Source organism: Schistocerca gregaria, chromosome 1, assembly GCF_023897955.1.
Source record: "Schistocerca gregaria isolate iqSchGreg1 chromosome 1, iqSchGreg1.2, whole genome shotgun sequence".
NCBI classification, from domain to species: Eukaryota; Metazoa; Arthropoda; class Insecta; order Orthoptera; family Acrididae; genus Schistocerca; species Schistocerca gregaria.
The window spans coordinates 1,029,641,656-1,029,664,607 of record NC_064920.1 but is presented as its reverse complement, the minus strand read 5'-3'; the positions used below and the strand labels follow the sequence as shown (position 1 = coordinate 1,029,664,607).

The window sequence follows — 22,952 nt, the reverse complement described above, 5'->3', positions numbered from 1 at the left end:
AGTTTATGTCACATAGTAAGGTCTATGGTCTCTTGGAGGTATAAATAACTTGAGCTAAGTTAATGCACTCAAAAGATACGGCCATTTATGTCACATATTTTGAGACTCGCAGACTCACTCATGAAAACCTATAGGGTACTTCACGTTGACTTAGAAACATGAGATTTGCAATAACGCTGATTCTGTCCGCAAATCAATGGAATGTTAGGGTATCATATTATTAGTATTATGAGTTGTGGTAAGATCAGTTATGAAGAGATGAAAAGAGCCATTGCTGATGTAGATGATATTGTGAAGTACGCTTGAGTCAACACTAACAGCAGAATTCTTTCGTTGTCTGCAGATTGAAGGTCGCGGCGATGCGGCCTTTGCTGCGGAAGAACGCCATTAGCAGCCGCCATGGGCTCTCCATGCCACCTCAGCGACTCCAACGTCAGGACCAGATATGGGAAGCCTACCAGGTAAACGACGGAAATCACCAACCACCTCAAAAAATTAAAAATAATAACAACAACAAACATCTCCAATAATAATAATAATAATGATCATGAACCCGTAGGATCTAAAGATGCGTAGAAATAAACAGCTTGAAACACCTGGTGATGTTTAGTGTTTGTGATAGAAATGGAAATCAGCGTTTGGCGTCGTTGGCCGGGAGGCCCCTTACGGGACCAGTTCCGGCCGCCTTGGTGCAGGTCTTATTACATTCGACGCCACACTGGGCGACCTGCGCGCCGGATGGGGATGAAATGATGTTGAAGATAACACAAGACCCAGTCCCTGAGCGGAGAAAATCCCCGACCCAGCCGGGAATCGACCCCGGGCCAAAAGGACGGCAATCCGTCACGCTGACCACTTAGCTATCTTTTTTTTTTTCGGTATTGTTACGTTCGTTTTTGGTCTAGGCGGACGTCACATGACATCCATTCAAGTTGAACGTCGATTCTTTTACTCAGATTTTTTTATTACAGAGGACAATCGGCCCTCTGACCGAACACGCTGAGCTACCGCACCTTCTTTTTTGTTCGTTATTGATCGTTGTGGTTGGTCGTTGCGGACGTCGCAAGACATCCTGTTCAAGTTCGGTGGTTGATGCTTCCACTCAGTTAAAAAAAAAAGAGGCCAACCGGGTCTCTGACCGAACACCCTGAGCTACCGCGCCTTCTTTTTTGTTCGTTATTGATCGTTGTGGTTGGTCGTTGCGGACGTCGCAAGACATCCTGTTCAAGTTCGGTGGTTGATCCTTCCAGTCAGTTAAAAAAAAGAGGCCAACCGGGTCTCTGACCGAACACCCTGAGCTACCGTGCCGGCACTATCGGGGCGGACAGTGTTTGTGATGGTTAGCTTTAAGTTGAATAGTTATTTACTACAGGGTAGGCCTGTCCGGTTATCCGTCCGGTCTAAGCACTGCTATCCGGGCGGGAAGGCGTGCTGGTCCGTGGCACGAATCCGCCCGGCGGATTAGTGTCGAGGTCCGGTGTGCCGGCCAGTCTGTGGATGCTTTCTAAGTCGGTTTTCCATCTCCCTCGGCGAATGCGGGCTGGTTCCCCCTAATCCGCCTCAGTTACACTGTCGGCGATTACTGCGCAAACATTTTCTCCACGTACGCGTACACCATAATTACTCTACCGCGCAAATATTGCGGTTACACTCGTCTAGTGTGAGACGTTCCCGGGCAGGGGGAGTGTCCACTGGGGGCCGAACAGCACAACGACCCTGGGTTCGGTGTGGAGCGGCGGTGGGGTCGGTGGACTGCTTTAGCTCGTTGTGGGGTTGTGAACCACGAAGAGCTAAGGCGCGGACGAAGTCTCTCCGTCTGTTCTAGGTCCCCAGTTCCATACAGTACAATAGGATAACTCTTTGCTTCTAGGACATTATCAACACGTTAAGACATCACTCCGACCTGCTGCCATAACGCAATGCTAAAGCGCTAGCTCGAGAAGCATGGAGAGAGCGAGGGGCTGATCAGATCCGCGCATCGGACGGTTTTACTAGAGCGACTTTTGATCGATATCTGCTACTCCAGGTGGGCGCATGTCAATAATCAGTTCATTGTGCTAAGTGTAGAGTTCTGATATCCCTAGCATGCTGACCACTACGTAGGCGTATGCGCAGAAACAGAGGATGATGGCGTTGTCTGCTAACACTGGAAGCTGATTATTTGGCTTCAGATGGCTCTAAGCGCTATGGGACTTAACATCTGAGGTCATCTGTCCCCTAGACTGAGAACCACTTCAAAGTAACGAACCTAAGGACATCACACACATCCATGTCCGAGGCAGGATTCGAACCTGCGGACCGGCCACGGTGGCCGCGCGGTTCTAGGGGCTTCAGTCCGGAACCACGCGTCTGCTGCGGTCGCAGGTTCTCCACGTACGAGTACACCATAATTACTCTACTGCGCAAGCACTGCGGTTACACTCGTCTAGTGTGAGACGTTCGCGGGGAGAGGGGAGGGGTGTCCACTGGGGGCCGAACAGCACAACAACTCTGCCTCGGACATGGATGTCTATGATGTCCTTAGGTCAGTTAGGTTTAAGTAGTTCTACGTCTAGGGGACTGATGACCTCAGGTCCCATAGTGCTTAGAGCCATTTGAGCCATTTGGTCGAACCTGCGACCGTAGCAGCCGCATGGTTCCGGACTGAAGCGCGTAGAACCGCTCGCCCTCAGCAACCGGCACTGATTATTTCTCGCTGTGTTCATACACATTGGAGTAATGGATTTTGTGCCTTGTTAACCTTTGTTCTATAGTTTGATTTGTTTTCATAGCAACTTGCGAAAATGAGGATTTGCTGTCCTTCCTTCCCTCTAAAAGACACAAAATTTCTAAAAGCAAAAAAAAATATTTAGGTTTTACAATAACTAGACCAACCATAAACACACACTGCGCGTGTGTAAGAACGTTAACAGATAAAAGTATTTAATGAAACTTGTTTCAACAATAGAAAAGTCAGCTCTATTGAAGAAGGAAAGTAGTTTCAGGTGTTAGAGTTTGTAGGTTTTTTTCTGGACCAAAGTAATGTTTTTTTAATAATATCTGGATGACGCATTTCCTATATTTTATAGTTTTCAGCAGTGTGGAGAATTTACCACAGATCTCCGTCAAGAACATATCGCTACGAATTTGGTTATTAGAAACCCCTAGAGTCATTGCAAGTTTCTTCACCGCAGACAGCATTCAGAACACACGCAGTTTTGGCGCCGGATTCTGAATAATAACGGCCAGTCGTGACAAAAAGAGTCTCAGTACAGGAATAATACTTCAGAGGCGCTGCAGTAGATTCCCTTCTCACAAGTAGTTGACTGAGACAAGGAAGTCACTCATGTAATAAGGACTTTGACACCGGCAAGAATGACTATAGTTTTCAAGTGCTTTTCGACACCCGTTTAGGTTTCCCTATTTTCGCCTCAGAAACACAGTACCTAAGCAAACAACGTGAAAGAACACACAACAAATCTGGCATTTGGCGGTCCACCTCTGTGCACAGGATGACAATTATTGAACTGTACGGAAAAAAACGTAAATTAGTCACAAGCTACGGCATGCACACGGTTTATACAACATTTAAACGTCACTACAGATATTCGGATTTAGCAATAATATTATCTTGGAACTCTTCCATTGGTCCGTGTTTGCATAGAAAAACAGTAATATCAGGAATTGAGTCCGCCTTGTTATACTATAAGTAGGCTGTTTAGGTTCTTATATTGGTAACGCCGCCGCCACGTAGCGCTCTGTATGGAAATCACTGGCTGTGCTGTGTGCAGTCTGTGGTTGGTTGGCATTGTTGTAATACTGGCCATTGTAGCGTTGGGCAGTTGGCTGTTGATGTCATGAACTGATATATATATATTTTGACTGTTAAGGTAAATACATTGTTTGTTCTGTATTAAGATCTTTCATTTGCTAACTATGCCTATCAGTAGTTAGTGCCTTAAGTAGTTTGAATCTTGTATTTAGCTGGCAGTAGTGGCGCTCGCTCTATTGCAGTAGCTTGAGTAACGAAGATTTTTGTGAGCTAAGCGATGTGTGAAACGTATAGGTTAGTGTTGGCCAGGCCATTCTTTCGTAGGGATTTTTGAAAGTCAGATAGCGTTGCGCCAAATATATTGTGTGTTAGTTTAAGCACAGTCGAGTAGAATTTTTCAGAGGGGACGTTTCAATACGAAATAAATGAATAACAAGGTGTTTTGCATCAAGGCGGACTCAGTTTCCGATATTACTGTATTCGGATTTAGGTTTGACATGTTCGATTTGCCCGCCATCATTGGCGACGATGTGGCGGAGACGAATAGCGAGCAGTGGCTGCTGACATGGCGGCGGTGCATGGCAGTCAACTCAAGCAGCCAGCTTTTGGCGGTCCCACCGACTGCACTAATCTAACGGGCTTCTAAACAGTCAAGACACAAGTGAATTAAAGACATTAATTGCCTATGGATATTGATTTATATCAATGGGACAAGTTGAACATTTGTCCCGGACCAGGAATCGAATCCTAGCACACCTCCCACCAGACCCAAATTCTCACTTTAGTGCTTTTTCCCGTTATCTGATTTGCTCGCAGCATCACGCATATTCCCATAAGAGTTTGAGTTTGGTGTGCATGCGCACTGAAGGCCGTCCTCGACGTAATTATGTATATGTAAGTGGTGTCTGTCCTTTTCTGATGTCTAAAAGAACAGAGACAGATATATATTTCAGGCGAGAATGACCGAGGATCCCTTCAGTGCAGATGCACACCAAGCTCGAAGTCTTACGGGAACCAGAGACATGCCACGAGCAATGAATTAAATAGGCAAGGTGCATACATCAGTATTGTGTGGTACGTTGACAATTTGGTAAGCTGCGACACGGTCGCAAATAGAACAGTGACCCGAATATAGACTACATTTCCTTTACTTTACGTCTATGTTCACTAATTATTGGTCATCAGACTGCCGGTTTCGGTCTATAATGACCATCTTCAGATCTGTTTTATAAAAAGAGGTCCTAATGTACTGCAACCATAGACGTAAAGTAAAGGAAATTTATTCAGAATTTGGGTCTGACGGGGGTCGTGTAGGGTAATCCGTGCAACTATGATGACCCCTGCCTCCGGATGGCACAATGGTCAGCGCAACTGCTTCGTAAGCAGAAGACCCGGGTTCGAATCCAGCTCTGACCCAAAAAAATGGTTCAAATGTCTCTGAGCACTATGGGACTTAACTTCTATGGTCATCAGTCCCCTAGAACTTAGAACTACTTAAACCCAACTAACCCAAGGACATCACAGACATCCACGCCCGAGGCAGGATTCGAACCTGCGCCCGTAGCTGTCGCGCTGTTCCAAACTGTAGCGCCTAGAACCGCTCGGCCACCAGGGCCGGCTGCTCTGACCCAAATTTTCAACTTTCTCCATTCATTTAAATCAATGCACAGAGGCAGCTAATGTCTTTGTTGTACTGTAGCCACTCACATAAAAACAGCGGGATGAAGCAGCCTCTAACTTGTTTGATATTTTTCTCCTTTTTGTCACTCCAAGCGCACGGATATCCGATGCAAATTTTGTAATAAAATCTTAGAGCCCAGAAACCAAAATGGTTTACGACAAACGCAGACACAGCCAAAGTCAATGAAGTGTAGGACGGCCGAATCACGACATCGAAAACATGCTCACTACTTGGATGGCTGGTAACCAAAGTAACAAGTGGAGTGAGCGTATGCGAATTGTACAACTCATGAAGAATCGTACTTATCATTCTAGAATTAAAAGAAGTCGACATACAGCCATGTTCGGCTGTCCCAAAAAGTGGGGTTGTCTTCTTCTATTATACCACAGTGTGTATTACCTTCGCTAAATAATGTAGAAGACCTTCAAAAATTAGAAGACTCACAAGAGACTGTGATTATGGGATCCAATTAAATCTTATTCAAGAGGTTTTGCTTCTACAGAATAACCTACAGAAATACACGAATTTATCGATAGTAATCTTAAACTGTCTTCTACACCGCTGATTCAGGACACAGTTATGAAGAATATTCAGTTACCCTGCACCTCCAAGGAATCATCTCTTCATGTTGAAGAACAGCTGAGTTACAGTCTACTTCACCAGAATCGCCATCACAATTTCGTACTGAGACTGAGAAAAGGACTATACAAGACATAGTCTGCATTGTTTCATCAAAAGCAGCATCACATGCTCATAAATGCAAATCGTGTGATTTGTCTGTTCACGTAATTTGTGGTGAAATAGATCCTAAAGAGGATGGATATGTTAACAATGTGCTGTGCAACATCTGTCAAAAGAATATGGATCATAAAATATAGCGTGATGAAGCAAAGAACGGTTTAGAAAAGCAAGCAAAGAAAATGTTAGCATTTTCTAATGCAAAGTGCAAATGTTACTCATGGTTCCTTCGCAGTTACCCTCTCTGGGCCTATTTTTCTTTCTAATTTCTGTGATTGCCTGTTTTAAAGAGATGTCCATTCTTCTACTGTACTGCCCACTGAGTTATTCCTAAATGGTGTATCTATAGCCTTAGAGAACTTCAAGCCTCTCTCACCATCTTAGCACTTCTGTATCCCACTTCTTTGCGTATCGATTCTTTCTGACTAATGTCTTAAACTTCAGCCTACTGTTCATCACTACTACACTGTGATCTGCTTTTGGCATCTCGTCTAACCATGATGTAATCGAACTGAAATCTTCCCGTATCACGCGGTCTTTTAAAGTATAGCTCCGACTCAAGTACTTTCTCTATCTCTTCATCTTCAGCTTGTGACGTCGGCATGTATACCTGAATTATCGTTGTCAGTAATGGTTTTCCGTCGATTCTGACACGGACAAGCCTATCACTGAACTGTTCACTGTAACACACTCTTTGCCCTACCTTTCTATTCATAACGAATTCTACTCCCGTTATACCATTTTCTGCTGCTGTTGATATTACCCTATAATCATCTGACCAGAAATCCTTGTCTTCCTCCCATTTCACTTCACTGCCCAGTACTATATCTAGATTGAGTCTTCCCGACACTACACGCCCCAACTCGTACAACGTTATCCTTTCGTCGATTATTCAACATTTTTCTCATGGTCACCTCCCCCGGGCAGACCCCTATCGGAGATCCGAATGGAGGACTATTCTGGAATTTTTTGCCAATAGAGCAATCATAACGACACTTTTTCAGTTACAGTGCACATGTCCTGTGGATACACGTTATGTGTCTTTAATGCAGTGGTTTTCATTGCGTCCTCATGCCGTTGATCATTGCCGAGTCTTCCGCCTTTAGGGGCAGTTTCCCACCCCAAGGGCAAGAACCTCTGCCCGATCCTCAGCCCTCTTTGACAAGGCCTCTGGCTGAATAAGGGTGGCTTCTGATGCCGGCTGAATAAGGGTGGCTTCTGATGCCGGAAGTCTTCGGCCGTAATTTCCGGTTATTAATCAAAATTTAAGCGGTGTCGGGTTTCCAACCCGGAACAGAGGACATTTCGATTACGAATGAAAGACGCTACCCCTAGATCACGGGTGCACACATCTAGACAGTCACAATTATACTGTTACATCTACATCTACATACATACTCCGCAATCCACCATACGGTGCGTGGTGGAGGATACCTCGTACCACAACTAGCATCTTCTCTCCCTGTTCCACTCCCAAACAGAACGAGGGGAAAATGACTGCCTATATGCCCTAATCTCTCTTATCTTTGTGGTCTTTCCACGAAATATAAGTTGGCGGCTGTAAAATTGTACTGCAGTCAGCCTCAAATGCTGGTTCTCTAAATTTCCTCAGTAGCGATTCACGAAAAGAATGCCTCCTTTCCTATAGAGACTTCCACCCGAGTTCCTGAAGCATTTCCGTAAGACTCGCGTGATGATCAAACCTACCAGTAACAAATCTAGCAGCCCGCCTCTGAATTGCTTCTATATCCTCCCTCAATCCGATCTGATAGGGATCCCAAACGCTCGAGCAGTACTCAAGAATAGGTCGTATTAGTGTTTTATAAGCGGTCTCCTTTACAGATGAACCACATCTTCCCAAAATTCTTCCGATGAACCGAAAACGACTATCCGTCTTCCCCACAACTGCCATTACATGATTGTCCCACTTCATATCGCTCTGCAATGTTACGCTCAAATATTTAATCGACGTGACTGTGTGAAGCGCTACGCTACTAATGGAGTATTCAAACATTACAGGATTCTTTTTCCTATTCATCTGCATTAATTTACATTTATCTATATTTAGAGTTAGCTGCCATTCTTTACACCAATCACAAATCCTGTCCAAGTCATCTTGTATCTTCCTACAGTCACTCAACGACGACACCTTCCCGTACACCACAGAACCATCAGCAAACAGCCGCACATTGCTATCCACCCTATCCAAAAGATCATTTATGTAGACAGAAAACAAAAGCGGACCTACCGCACTTCCCTGGGGCACTCCAGATGATACCCTCACCTCCGATGAGCACCCACCAAAGACTGCTGAAAGATGACATCGCCGTTGGGGAAGACGTAAAGCATGAAGGGATGCAGGTGGTTCACAACTGTCAGTAGATCTTCGGTTACTCAGTATGTCTTCGGTTACTACCACAGGTCCCAGGCAAGTGCAGGAGAATGTCTCCTACAGCATAATACTGTTACCGCCAACCTGCGTCCGAGCCGCCATTCATCTCGATTAGGGAGTTTGTGGAGGCGACCATCGACCTAATGTACCAAAAATGTGATTCACCCGAAGAGCCGACACGTTTCCATTAATGGACGGTCGAATTCAGATGGTTCCATGCCCATTGCAGTCGTAATTGATTATGTCCTTGGGTGAACATGTGAACACGTAGAGGTGGTCTGCTCCAGGGTTGCGTGTTCAACAATGTAAGATGAACGGTGTGCTCAGAAACACTTTTGCGTGCACGAGTATTTTGCTCTTTCGGCAGAAATGATACATATTAAAAAAATGGTTCAAATGGCTCTGAGCACTATGGGACTTAACTTCTGAGGTCATCAGTCCCCTAGAACTTACTTAAACCTAACTAACCTAAGGACGTCACACACATCCATGCCTGAGGCAGGATTCGAACCTGCGGCCTTAGCGGTCGCGCGGTTCTAGACTGTAGCGCCTAGAACCGCTCGGCCACCTCGGCCTGCGATACAGATCAGCTTGTATCCTTCTTTACAGAGCAGACAAGCCTTCGACCCGCACGTTCTGCGAAGAGTAATTGATGTCCAATCATTCAGCGCCTAGTAGTAGTTTTCACTGTCCTTTTACCTCTTTCAGTAGATGCTCACGACGGTAGTACGGAACATTCAGCTAGCTTCGCCCTTTTCGAGATAGTCGTTCACAAGATCTGCGTAATAATAAGCAGCAATTTGTCAAAGTCGCTTGTCTCAATGGGTTTCCTCACTTTTAGGGCTAATCTTCGCTAGGGTGACCCCCGTCCGTGTCTGCAGCGTTTACATACAGGGTGGCGCACGAAATGTGTTACCATTTTCTTTTTGAATATAAACTTATTTTTAATACAATCTGAAGGGAACATATACTACAATGAAGAGCCGTCCATGGAGATTTGTTCTAACTCAGCTTATGCTCAATATGTCCACCATTTCGTTTCCTAACTTCCTCCAAACGAACACTGAAGTTAGTGATTACCCTACGGCACATGTCTTCCGTAATTTCACTGCAAGCTTGAAGAATAAGTCTTCTGAGCTCCATTAAATCACGTGGACGCTTCGGGAAATTTTTTTCCTTTAGGTACCCCAAAGAAAAAAGTCACATGGATTGAGGTCTGGACAATTGGGGGGCCAATTTTGTCCGTCATTGAAGCGATCTGGAAACCTGAGTGAAATGATCCGCGTGTCGAAATGCTAGTGTAAAAACTCCAACAGAATGTTTGCAGTATGTGGGCTTGCTCCATCTTGCATGGACCACTGCGTGTTGAAGGGCAAGGCAGTAGCAAGAAGCTGTGGAATGAAGCTATTGCGAAGCATTCTCAAATAACGCTCGCTGTTCACAGTTTCTTCAAAGAAAAAGGGTCCAATAAGTCCGTGACTGGAAATTGCTGCCGACGCTGTAATCCACGGAGCATAATGTTGTCATTCATGAAGCACTTGTGGATTTTCAGTGGCCCAAAAGCGTACATTTTGTTTGTTAACCACACCGTCTAAATGAAAATGCGCCTCGTCTGAAAACCAAACGTCGTTGTGAGTTTCTTTCCTATCCTCCGCCCACTGAGCAAACAGTAGTCTCTACTGCTTGTGTTCTTCAGTGAGCTCCTGTGCACAGGTCATCTTGTATGGGTACATATGGAGGTCACTTTTAAGAATGCATTGAACAGAGCGTCTGGATATTCCCAGTTGCACTGCTGCCTTTCTACACGATTTTCCTGGACTTCTCTGTACAGCAACTCGTACCGCTTCAATATTCTCCAGCGATCAAACAGGCTTAGGCTGAGGTAGCTTCGCTTCCAATACTGTTCCTTCCTGTACAAATTTATCGTACAACCTGTGGATGGTCTTCTTGCAAGGGAGCTATCGTGTTTTAAACTGTTGTCGAAAACGCCTCTGAGTCACAACAAGGCTTTTCGTTTCACGAAAAAGTAACACAATTGCCGATCGTTGCTGTGTCGTCAGTCTTCCATTGTCAGGCATTGCTGCTTACTAGTCTCCTGGCGGCAGTATCGTGAATTACACGTCATTTCGTAACTCATTTGTTTTTCCAAGCTCTGCTGGTACTGCTGTAGAGATCCCAGCGGGATATCTAATGTGCGTCGTACATTGTGAAAGAAACAATTGGTAACACATTTAGTGCGCCACCCTGTACTTTTGTTACTGCGTTACGTGCCCGCACCACAACCAGGCAAATCCAGCGTCGCGCTGGGCTTTAGTCATAATGTTTTAACTTACCAGGGCGGGTAAGAGCAGGCCACTAAAGCTTCTCTGATCTCGCTCTTACTTTGTCTGTCTCAAGACTATTTTTTTACAGTGTTTAATGTTAGGATCTTTTAGAGACTGATATATAAATAGATTACAATTAAAGATTAAATGGATATCCGCAATTTTTCCTTAACTGCGTACCCTTTATCCGAAACTCCCTTATACATATCGTGAGGCAGTTGTCAAGAGATCTCTACAGGATGTCTGAGCTAAATTTTCAGATTACAGAATCGAGTTATAAAAATTTATCCAGAAAATGAGTCCTTAACATGTCAGTGAATGGAAACACTGTGTGCACAACGAATTAGTTCCTTCATTTTAAAATCAACTTTCAATATGACCTGTTGTAGTGCTATGTTAACATCAGGGATGACAGTTACTTTTCCGAAACTGTGATCACTAAAATGTAATAGTACTTTTGTTTATCACGATCGCACCTTTTTTTAACAGCTAGCCAATAGGTAATTATGATTAGTGTGATAATAATAAAAATAATAGAAGTTTCACTGGACGTCGTAAATGCTATCGCGTACAATGAAGTGAACTCGAACCGTAAATAAAGTTGAAGTAGCTTGGATGTCTGGCAATCGTTGTAAAATACTGGTATTTCAACGAAGATTATGGCTTCAGATTTCTCCTTTGTAAAAAATATCAATTTGGTTATTTATTAGCTTGTTACTTGTTATCCGCATATTTATGTGTTTACTCAGAGTTATAAAGTGAAATAGATTTCCGTTCGTTATTACATAAGAAAAGGCGTTTATACAGTCGTATCTTGAGATACTAAATATTAATTTTTTTTCTTTTGAAACAGCTAATAATAATCTGGAAGCGTTACGAAAGAACTCAACTTCAGCCTTAAGCTCAGTGATTATCTATTTTAATTGCAGTAAAACGAGAAGTTCGCGTAACGAGGAGCACTTACGTTGGAATGTGCTTATGTCTTGGCCACCAGACTAATTACAACCGTACGTATGCATTTTCATTCCTTCTTTTTGTTGTTGTGGAAACTATAAACTGTAATCGCCCACAGGAACTTCTTACGAAAAGCGCTGATGTTTTACAGTTTCACACAAGTAGAATGACACTGAAAGGCCATAACTGTTTCGTATTACTTGGAAACTTGTTTTGCTCATTTTTAGATGGCTCAAATGGTTCAAACGGCTCTGAGTACTATGGGACTTAACTTCTGAGCCCTAGAACTTAGAACTACTTAAACCTAACTAACCTAAGGACATCACACAGATCCATGCCCGAGGCAGGATTCGAACATGCGACCGTAGCGGTCGTGCGATTCCAGACTGCAGCGTCTAGAACCGCTCGGCCACCATGGTCGGCTCATTTTTAGATCCTATTACGGAAAAGTAGTGCTTTTTATATCATTTTTTGCTGTAGAGCACAACCACCTCTACGAATATTCGCCCTTACGAAAAACTGCCAACACTGCAGGTACAGTAATCGGTGTATGTAATTATTAATGTAAACATCCATCTGACGATGAAGCTTCCGTTAGAAATCGGTAACGGAACTATTTGTTCGTAATACATGTTCAATTTAAGTTATTCACAACTGTTTCATGAATATATTACGACGTTCTCTTTAAGTTTTATGGACATTAATAAAGCGCTAGCCACCAAAAATTGAGCACCAGGAAAAAGATTGGTACCATAGAAGCGAATGAAAGTACAAAAGATTTCATGAATCAGAGCAGTAGGTTGTGCTAGTATGGTGAGAAAAATGCAATGAAGTCTTCTTCCTCCTTCGAGAAGTAATCAAAATAGGCCCGCTGGAGGTAAAGTGGACTCATTCAACAGTTGATGGAACTCAACTGGGAGCGAGAACGACTCAGAGAAATCTAGAATATTACCTAAGGTAGTATGTAAAAGGAACATGTTTGTAGTTACTTATTCGTTTTTTAAATAACATAATTTAAGCAACTAATAATTGGTGTAAGTTTGTAAGAGAAATTAACTTTTGTGTCTAATCATAAGTTGTGTTAAGTCCGTATACATATACTGCACATGATTAGTCTGCAATACACACTTAAGACTTTTGCAAAGGGATCATAGAGCCAATTTCAAACAATTTCTGTATCGCTTCATTCTGGAGTAGCACATGGGCAAAATGAAAACCTAAATATTTACGATCTCTTCTTTTATCATGGCGGTTATTTCTCACTGTATATGTGGGATTATACAAAATATTTTGCCTTTTGAAGGAGACTGTTAGCCGTTGTAATCTCGTGATCTAGCAGTAACGAAAAACTTCTTTGTTTCAACTGTTGCCATCCCAACTCGCTCATCATACCCGGGACATTCTAACCCTAGTTTTGCGGTATTACAAAACGAGGTGTCCTTCTTTGAACTTTCTCGATGTCCTCTGTCAACAACATGGTGCAGACAATCTCTTTAATAGGTTTCTTGCATTTTTCAAATCTTCTGACAACACTGTCTTTGGTTCACCTTTCCCACAAAATTGCCGGCCCGTGTGGTCGAGAGGTTCTAGACGCTTCAGTCCGGAACCACGCGACGGTCGCAGGTTCGAATCCTGCCTCGACCATGGATGTGTGTGATGTCCTTAGGTTAGTTAGGTTTAAGTAGTTCTAAGTTCCAGGGGACTCATGACCTCAGATGTTAAGTCTCATAGTGTTCAGAGCCGTTTGAACCATTTGAACCCATAACATTATCCAGGGCATTATTACAGTTTAAGTTGTCCGTAACTGCAGTCCCTTGATATTTAGTTGAATCGATAAACTTTAAATTTGCGCGATTTATCGTGTAACTGAAATTTCACGGATTTTTTTAGTAATGAGGAGATCTCACAAATTTTATTGTTCTGCATCAACTGTCAGTTTTAACATCATGTCGATATCTTGTTTACATCATTTTGTAATTCGTTTTGATCTACTGATAATTACTAGATAGTGAACGAGAGCATCGTTGGTAAATAATCTGCTGAGTCTCCTCGCATTGTCTCCTAAACCGCTTATATAGATAAAGAGCAGCGGAGCACCTATAATGCTTCCTTGGCAAATCCCAGAAATAACTTCGATTGTCCCTAAATGACATACCCTGAATTACTACGAACTGTGACCTTCCTCGCCGTCAGTTAACCTGCTACGAACTGTGACCGTTCTGACAGGAAGTGATGAATCCTGTCGCACTTGTGAGCAACGGTGTCAGAAGCCGCCTGGAACCCTATAAATATGGAATCAACTGGAGCTGACCTGTCGATAGCACTCATTACGTCGTGTGAATAAAGGTGTTTCATAACGACTATGCCGGCCGCGGTGGTCTCGCGGTTCTAGGCGCGCAGTCCGGAACCGTGCGACTGCTACGGTCGCAGGTTCGAATCCTGCCTCGGGCATGGATGTGTGTGATGTCCTTAGGTTAGTTAGGTATAAGTAGTTCTAAGTTCTAGGGGACTGATGACCACAGCAGTTGAGACCCATTGTGCTCAGAGCCATTTGAACCATAACGACGATATTTTCTGAATGCGTGCTGGTTACGTGTCAATACATCGTTTTCTTCAAAGTATTGCATAATGTTCGAAGACAGTATATATTCCAAAATCCTACAACAAATCGACGCCAATGAAATGCGTCTATAACTCAGCTGATTACTTCCATTTCCTTTCTTTCGAACTGGTGTGACCTGTGTAACTTTCCAGTATTTTGGAACAGATCGTTCGTCGAGCGAGCGGTTGTATATGATTACTAAAAGTGAAGCTACTTCATCATAATACTCGGAAAGGAAACAAACTGTTATTTAGTTTGGCCAGAAAGACTTGCCTTTTTTAAGTTACTTCGCTACACCAAATTACTCAGGTTCGAAGATGTTCTTCATTTGAATTCTGGTACATCTGCTACATCTTTTTCGGTGAAATAATTTCGCAAAACAGTGTTTGGTAACTCTGCTTTATTGATGATGTCGCCGGTATCAGTAAACTTAACTTTATCCATGATTTACGGAATTTATTGAGGTCAGCCCATGCATTATGAATATACAAGTTTTATACACAGTCCAGTCACATTAATTAGACCACATCCAAAAATCCTGAATAACCGCCATTTGTAGCGCCCACCGCTACGAGACGTGCAGGAAGATAGTCAGTGAGGTTCTGGAAGGTGACCAAAGAGATGTGGAGCCCTGGCGTGGCCAACTGCGCTGGGTATCCGGGTTGAGGATCCATGGCACAAACAGCTCGATCGAGGTGGTCCCACAGATTCTCGATCGGCTTTAAATCCGAGGAATTTGGTGGCCAAGGGAAACTGGTAAATTCATCCTGGTGCTCTTTGAACCACGCACGTACACTGCGAGCTGCGAGATACATTGCATTGGTCTACTGGTAGATGCCATCGTGCTAAGGAATAACAAACTGCGTGTAGGAATGGAATGCACATGTTCCCCAAGGATAAACGCGAACTTGTGTTGATCTTCGTGCCTTCCAGAATGGCGAGATCACCAAGAAGTTACACGAAAACATTCCCCATACCATAAGACTCCCTCCTCCGGCCTGGCCCCTTCCGATGATTATTGCAGGGTCTGTATAGCATTAGGTTTATTAATTTTTTTCTTTTCTGTGTGAATTTGTAGATACGTGTGACATCATAGCCATTTGTTGCAGCTATTTGTTTGATCGTGCTTTGCATATTTAATCAGTGGTATATTACTGGCTCAATTAACTGTTGCGATGCACGGAGCATGGTTCAAATGGCTCTAAGGACTATGGGACTTAACATCAGAGGTCATCAGTCCGCTAGACTTAGAACTACTTAAACATAACTAACCTAAGGACATCACACACGTCCATGCCCCAGGCAGGATTCGAACCTGCGACTGTAGCAGCCCCGTGGTTCCGGACTGAAGCGCCTAGAACCGCTCGACCCCAGCGGCCTGTGTGGTGGTGTATGTTGTGTTGTTTTCTCGTGGACTTTAAACGTGTGTATATTGTTTTCTTTACTGATTTTCAGTTCTAGGAGACTGATGCCAACATTGTTTTCACATTCAACAGTGTAGTTATTATTGCCGCCGTCTTCATTGAGTGTCTTGAGCATGTTCTTCATATCGTTTCTGCCACCATTTACCAAGAGCAGAGTATCAACAATGCAAGGTAGGGTTCCACGATTTGGCCCTTTACAAGCCAATCGGACACGGCCGACCGTCATGCAATCCTCCAATAACCGCGTCATAGGATGCGATATGGAGGGGCATGTGATCCGCACTCCGCCCGTTTGTTGTTGGGTTTCTTTACCCTGGCATCGCTACTAATCGGTCGAGTATCTCCTCAAGTGCCACCACGAGGCTGAGTGCAGCCTGTACCAGTCCTGATACGAAGGAAAAATCCCTGCTAGTACCAGGATTCTAACCCGAGTCCCCCGCATGACATCTCACCTACGGAGGCAGGGCAGACAACTCAAACTTAAGCTATTCATTTATTACTCACAATATACGAGCCCAATGCAATCTGACTGCTGTATCTTGACAACATGACGTACAATAATTAACACAAAAGAATGGGCCTGCATTGCAAGAAATCCCAACAGCAATACAAATCCAAAAAAATATGAAATTAAAGAAATATGAAACTATCTCCAACTCTTCTTAATCGCCTAAACTCATTCCAATCACCAATCGCAACAGTGCAAACCCCATTCTTTTTTATAAATCACTTATCTCACAGAAAATCTTCATAGCACCGACTATAGCAATTACAGCAAGTAGCAACTACACACAACTAAATAAAAATATTCTAACTGGTACAGACTAACTACTAGGAGGCATATGACTAGCAAAAGAAAGATTTTGTCTAAGAGCAAACAATGTATTTAGAAAATTTTACCTTATTCATGTGACATCCAGTTCCAAAAATTATATAGTTGTCAATAATTCCACTACCCAAACATTATCAACCTAACATCCATCATCATACTTTTCCTTGAACATATCATTTCATCTCACTTTACAACGCATGTCCTACCAACACACTGTCTGCACTGAGAATATCATGTCTATACACTTTCCTATCCACTCGCTAACTGCTGGTCCGTCCAAGCACAGAATCTCTTGCCGAGGTCGCAGTGCGGTGTCGGCGATATTAACACAATCTATAGCGCTGCCAACATACAAACAGGCTACTTACAAATGTTTTAACTCCTAATGTATTTGGTCGACTAGAACTTACACTGCAAAGTTCATACACCAAAGACATTTCAGTTCTCGCGAAGCGTTTGCCATTGGCTGTTGTTGACGTAATCCGTAGTCGTCCACGGGAACTGCACACTATTTACCCAGTGGTCCCGCAGCCATCATCTCAACAGCGAGTAGTTCGCCTTCCGTAATGCTCGCACATGCACTGACAATGCGCTGACGGATGTTGTCAGGCGTTGTCGGTGGATTGCGATAGCAAATATCCTTCAACTTTCCCCACATAAAGAAATCCGGGGACGTCAGGCAGTGAAACATCTTGTAGTAACATCTGTAGAACATCACGTAGGAAATCAGCATACATTGCACCATATAGATTGCCATCGATAAAATGGGCACCAATTATCCTTCCTCCCATAATGCTGCACCATACATAAGGTCGCTGATGTTCCACTTGTCGCAGCCATCGTGGATTTTCCTTTGCCCAATAGTGCCTATTATGCCGGTTTACGTTACCGCTGTTGGTGAATGACGCTTCGTCGCTAAATAGAACGCGTGCAAAAAATGTGTCATCGTCCGGTAATTTCTCTTGTGCCCAGTGGCAGAACTGTACACGACGTTCAAAGACGTCGCCATGCAATTCCTGGTGCATAGAAATATGGTACGGGTGCAATCGATGTTGATATAGCATTCTCAATACCGGCTTTTTTGAGGTTCCCGATTCGCGCGCAATTTGTCTGCTACTGATGTGCGGATTAGCCGCGACAGCACCTAAAACACCTACTTGGGCATCATAATTTGTTGCAGGTCGTGGTTGACGTTTCACATGTGGCTGAACACTTCCTGTTTCCTTAAATAACATAACTATCCGGCAAATGGTCCGGACACTTGGATGATGTCGTCCAGGATGCTGAGCAGCATACATAGCACACGACCGTTGGGCATTTTGATCACAACAGCCATCGATCTTTTCCGCAATTGGTAAACGATCCATTTTAATAGGGGCAATGTATCAAGAACCACATACCGTCCGCACTGGCGGAGTTGCGTGATACTACGTACTTATAAGTTTGCGACTATTACAGCGCCATCTCTCACAAAGCGAAAAAAGTGGTCCAACTAAAACATTCATATTTCTTTACGTACTACACGAATATGTAATGAAAAATAGGGATCCCAATTTCAAAAAATGCAGTTGATATCCGTTTGACCTATGGCAGCGCCATCTAGCGGGCCAACCATAGCGCCATCTGGTTTCCCCCTTCAAGCTAGACGAGTTTCGTTCTTTGTAGGTTTTTTTTTTTTTATTTGATGCTTCTTTCGTGAGATATTTGGCCCGGTCACGATCAATGGATCACCCTGTATGTGTACGATGTTACAATTACTGCCGACCATGTCTTCTGAGTGCTTTGTTTTGTCAGGCAGTGCAGAGGGTGTCTAACAAAGTTTTTGTTTGTATCTATCACACCTGAGATAAGTAGCGTTGTCCTCTTCAGCAGACGCCCGCTACCCTCCGTTGACCACGTGTTACGAGCGATCCGGCAGCGGTCTCTTCGCGTAGAGACGGCGCCGAGCACGTTGTCTGACAAGCCGCCAGTGCGGCAGTCTCCGCTGCTGGAGACCGCACGCTTTATGGCGCCCGCGGCGTGTAATTGAGTGCCGCGCGGCTGTTTAAGATGTAAATACGGCGGCGGCCAGCGGTGCGTATCGCAGATGCCGCGAGGACCGCCCGCCGGGAACCAGTTCCGCTGATCCTCGCAAAAGGAAAGAAACGCCGCCGAGGAAACAACGCCGCAGGGCAGGAGGGGCGGGAAAAAATGAAACAAAAACACTGCGGGCTGTTTACGGCAGGCTCGTGCGGCGAACAGATTTCGTAATTAATTGAATACTCGCTGTCACCAGCTTTCAATAACTCATAGCGAGAGAGTCGCGGTGAAACAAGACCATCAGATAAGGCGCCGTGTTTGGATGTAGAGAATCAATAGCGGGCTGCTGAGCTTGGATATATGGTAGCTGGATGTATGGACCGAACAGGGAGCCCGAATGTTCAGCAAAGCTCTCAGGTAGATGCTATTTTCCTTGACTTCCGGAAGGCGTTCGAAAAAGTTCCGCACTGTCGACTGATAAACAAAGTAAGAGCCTACGGAATATCAGACCAGCTGTGTGGCTGGATTGAAGACTTTTTAGCAAACAGAACACAGCATGTTGTACTCAACGGAGAGACGTCTACAGACGTTAAAGTAACCTCTGGCGTGCCACAGGGGAGTGTTATGGGACCATTGCTTTTCACAACAATATACACTCCTGGAAATTGAAATAAGAACACCGTGAATTCATTGTCCCAAGAAGGGGAAACTTTATTGACACGTTCCTGGGGTCAGATACATCACATGATCACACTGACAGAACCACAGGCACATAGACACAGGCAACACAGCATGCACAATGTCGGCACTAGTACAGTGTATATCCACTTTTCGCAGCAATGCAGGCTGCTATTCTCCCATGGAGACGATCGTAGAGATGCTGGATGTAGTCTTGTGGAACGGCTTGCCATGCCATTTCCACCTGGCGCCTCAGTTGGACCAGCGTTCGTGCTGGACGTGCAGACCGCGTGAGACGACGCTTCATGCAGTCCCAAACATGCTCAATGGGGGACGGATCCGGAGATCTTGCTGGCAAGGGTAGTTGACTTACACCTTCTAGAGCACGTTGGGTGGCACGGGATACATGCGGACGTGCATTGTCCTGTTGGAACAGCAAGTTCCCTTGCCGGTCTAGGAATGGTAGAACAATGGGTTCGATGACGGTTTGGATGTACCGTGCACTATTCAGTGTCCCCTCGACGATCACCAGAGGTGTACGGCCAGTGTAGTAGATCGCTCCCCACACCATGATGCCGGGTGTTGGCCCTGTGTGCCTCGGTCGTATGCAGTCCTGATTGTGGCGCTCACCTGCACGGCGCCAAACACGCATATGACCATCATTGGCACCAAGGCAGAAGCGACTCTCATCGCTGAAGACGACACGTCTCCATTCGTCCCTCCATTCACGCCTGTCGCGACACCACTGGAGGCGGGCTGCACTGCACGATGTTGGGGCGTGAGCGGAAGATGGCCTAACGGTGTGCGGGACCATAGCCCAGCTTCATGGAGACGGTTGCGAATGGTCCTCGCCGATACCCCAGGAGCAACAGTGTCCCTAATTTGCTGGGAAGTGGCGGTGCGGTCCCCTACGGCACTGCGTACGATCCTACGGTCTTGGCGTGCATTCGTGCGTCGCTGCGGTCCGGTCCCAGGTCGACGGGCACGTGCACCTTCCGCCGACCACTGGCGACAACATCGATGTACTGTGGAGACCTCACGCCCCACGTGTTGAGCAATTCGGCGGTACGTCGACCCGGCCTCCCGCATGCCCACTATACGCCCTCGCTCAAAGTCCGTCAACTGCACATACGGTTCACGTCCACGCTGTCGCGGCATGCTACCAATGTTAAAGACTGCGATGAAGCTCCGTATGACACGGCAAACTGGCTGACACTGACGGCGGCGGTGCACAAATGCTGCGCAGCTAGCGCCATTCGACGGCCAACACCGCGGTTCCTGGTGTGTCCGCTGTGCCGTGCGTGTGATCATTGCTTGTACAGCCCTCTCGCAGTGTCAGGAGCAAGTATGGTGGGTCTGACACACCGGTGTCAATGTGTTCTTTTTTCCATTTCCAGGAGTGTATTATGTGGCCTGTATGACATGAGGCGAAATCTCGCCAGGCCCTCCTATTTGGCGGCAGACACTATTTTCTAGGCATCTTTAAGTGCTCAGTGCAAAGCTTCAACGGATTTTCACTGTAGTTTCCATTTCACGCCCGATCGGACCCTACTTTCCGACTAACTCCCTTGTATGATAGTTTACTTACTTGCTTATTTTATGTAATGTAATAAAATGCATTAAATGCTTTGTTTCTTTATTAATGATAATCCTTAAGCAAAAGTGTCACGTTGTGGAAGGTTTCCCTAAAATGGCTTTTACTGTGAACTTATTTCTATTTTGAGTAATACTTACAGAAGCTTTTGAAAATAAACACTCACTAAACACGGATGCTACACCGACGATAAGATATTATTGAGCACATTTGTACAAAAAGGAAAAAACGACTATCAAGACTTTCCGGTTAGCAAATGGGTCTCTTTTTGGAGATATTGCAGGGTTTGACTACTAAAGAGATATATCGACACGTTTTCTTTTTGTGGCCGAGTTCTAACTGCTTACGGTGTTTCCGAAAGTAGTTTTCCTGTGTTACAGCAGACGAAACAGCATCTTTCTCTGATTCACTTGGGCTAGTTTGTTGCTCATAAACCATACCAATGGGTCCTGAAAATTCAGCTTTTTAAACGTTGGGCATAACAGGGTACAAATGGCTGCAAGGTCATTTAATTCAACTAACGCATACCATTTCTTCAGTTCTCCCAATAAAACGTCCTTGCATTCTTTGACAGTTGGTGACGCTGGTGTCTTACTGTTAAATTCTATTGACAAACAAATAATCATTGGTATAATTTCAGATATTGTAACATTCTTTTGTCCTGGCGCTTCTCTTGTGATTTACCACCCCGCCTCAGCTGTGCGACTGGAGTCGTGATTTCCTATCAGAAAAGACACTGTTCGTAGTAATTGACAGGATGTCAACTAGTGAAACGGAAGTTATATGTAGGATTCCCCCAAAGAAGCATTATAGGACCTCTACTGGTCCTACCCTTTATAAACGACTTTGGAGACAATCTGAGCATCTCTACTAGATTGTTTACCGTGTAGAAAAGTTATCTGATGATCAAAAACGATTTACATAAGATACCTACATTGAGTGAAAAGTGCCTGTGAAAAGTGTCTGCCATTGCCACGTTTCCACATCGACCCATAACCGCCACGTAAGCGCCTGGGAGTGATCCTAAACCATAGGCTCCGCAGTACCAGTGTGCTTCTTTGAGGGGGTGATTAACATTTTGTCCATTGAGTTTAAAGGGAAGGCAGCTTAGCATCGAGAGAATTGTTTGACTGCGATGCATATACAGAAAAAAAATGTCGATTCCATTCTCGACTTATGCTTGTCGTTATACATACAATTCCATTTTTCATGCGATGATTACGGAATTGACTTACACTGGACTAAGGTAACTCTTTACTTGCTGTTTTGCTATGAGAAGGTAGATGCGAGACTCAGTTCGCCCTGTTCCTCCATGAGATCCACAGTGCTATAGACATTAGACATCGGCGTTTATGATGATGCCGTGTTCCTCGACTTCAGGAAGATGTCTGACACAGTCCCTCACTGCCGCTTAGGGGAAAAAAAGAAACGAGCTTGCCGAGTATTGGGCTCGATTTGCTACTGGATTCAATTCTTCCTTTCAGACAGAGCCCAACACGTCCTTCTTAACGGAAAGAAATCGACAGGCGTAAAGAAAATTTCGGGGGTATCCCTGAGAAGTGTGATAGGATCGTCACTATTTATATAAATGATCTATCAGAATGCGCTGAAAGCTCTTTAAGACTGTTCGACGATGATGGGGATGTCTATAAGAAAGTAGCAACGCCAGGGAGACAGTAACGATTTGTAGAAACAGCTGCAGAGAATTGATGAATGGTGCAGACTCTGACTATTGACCCTGAACTTAAATGTAGCATATTGGACATACATAGGAAAAGAAATTCACTACTGTACAACAACATTTATGAGAAACTGCTGTAAACAGTACTACAGGAAAATATGTAGGTACGAGAGATAGAGAAGGTCCAACGAAGAGCGGCGCTTTTCGTCACGGTATCATTTGGTCGGTGCGACAGCGTTACGGAGATGCTCAACAAAATCAACTGCAGACGCTACTAGAGTG

The 22,952-nt window shown here is 44.5% G+C and overlaps 1 protein-coding gene across 1 annotated transcript in view; it reads left to right on the top strand.

The window, feature by feature from the left end:
* The first annotated feature begins 348 nt into the window (after window positions 1-348).
* Window positions 349-22,952, top strand: part of LOC126279034 (uncharacterized) — a 587,657-nt gene continuing 565,053 nt past the window's right edge. Inside the window, exon 1 of the mRNA XM_049979436.1 lies at window positions 349-461. Within this exon, the coding sequence (XP_049835393.1) occupies window positions 400-461 (62 nt within the window). The 5' untranslated portion in view covers window positions 349-399. The remainder of the gene's footprint in view (window positions 462-22,952) is intronic.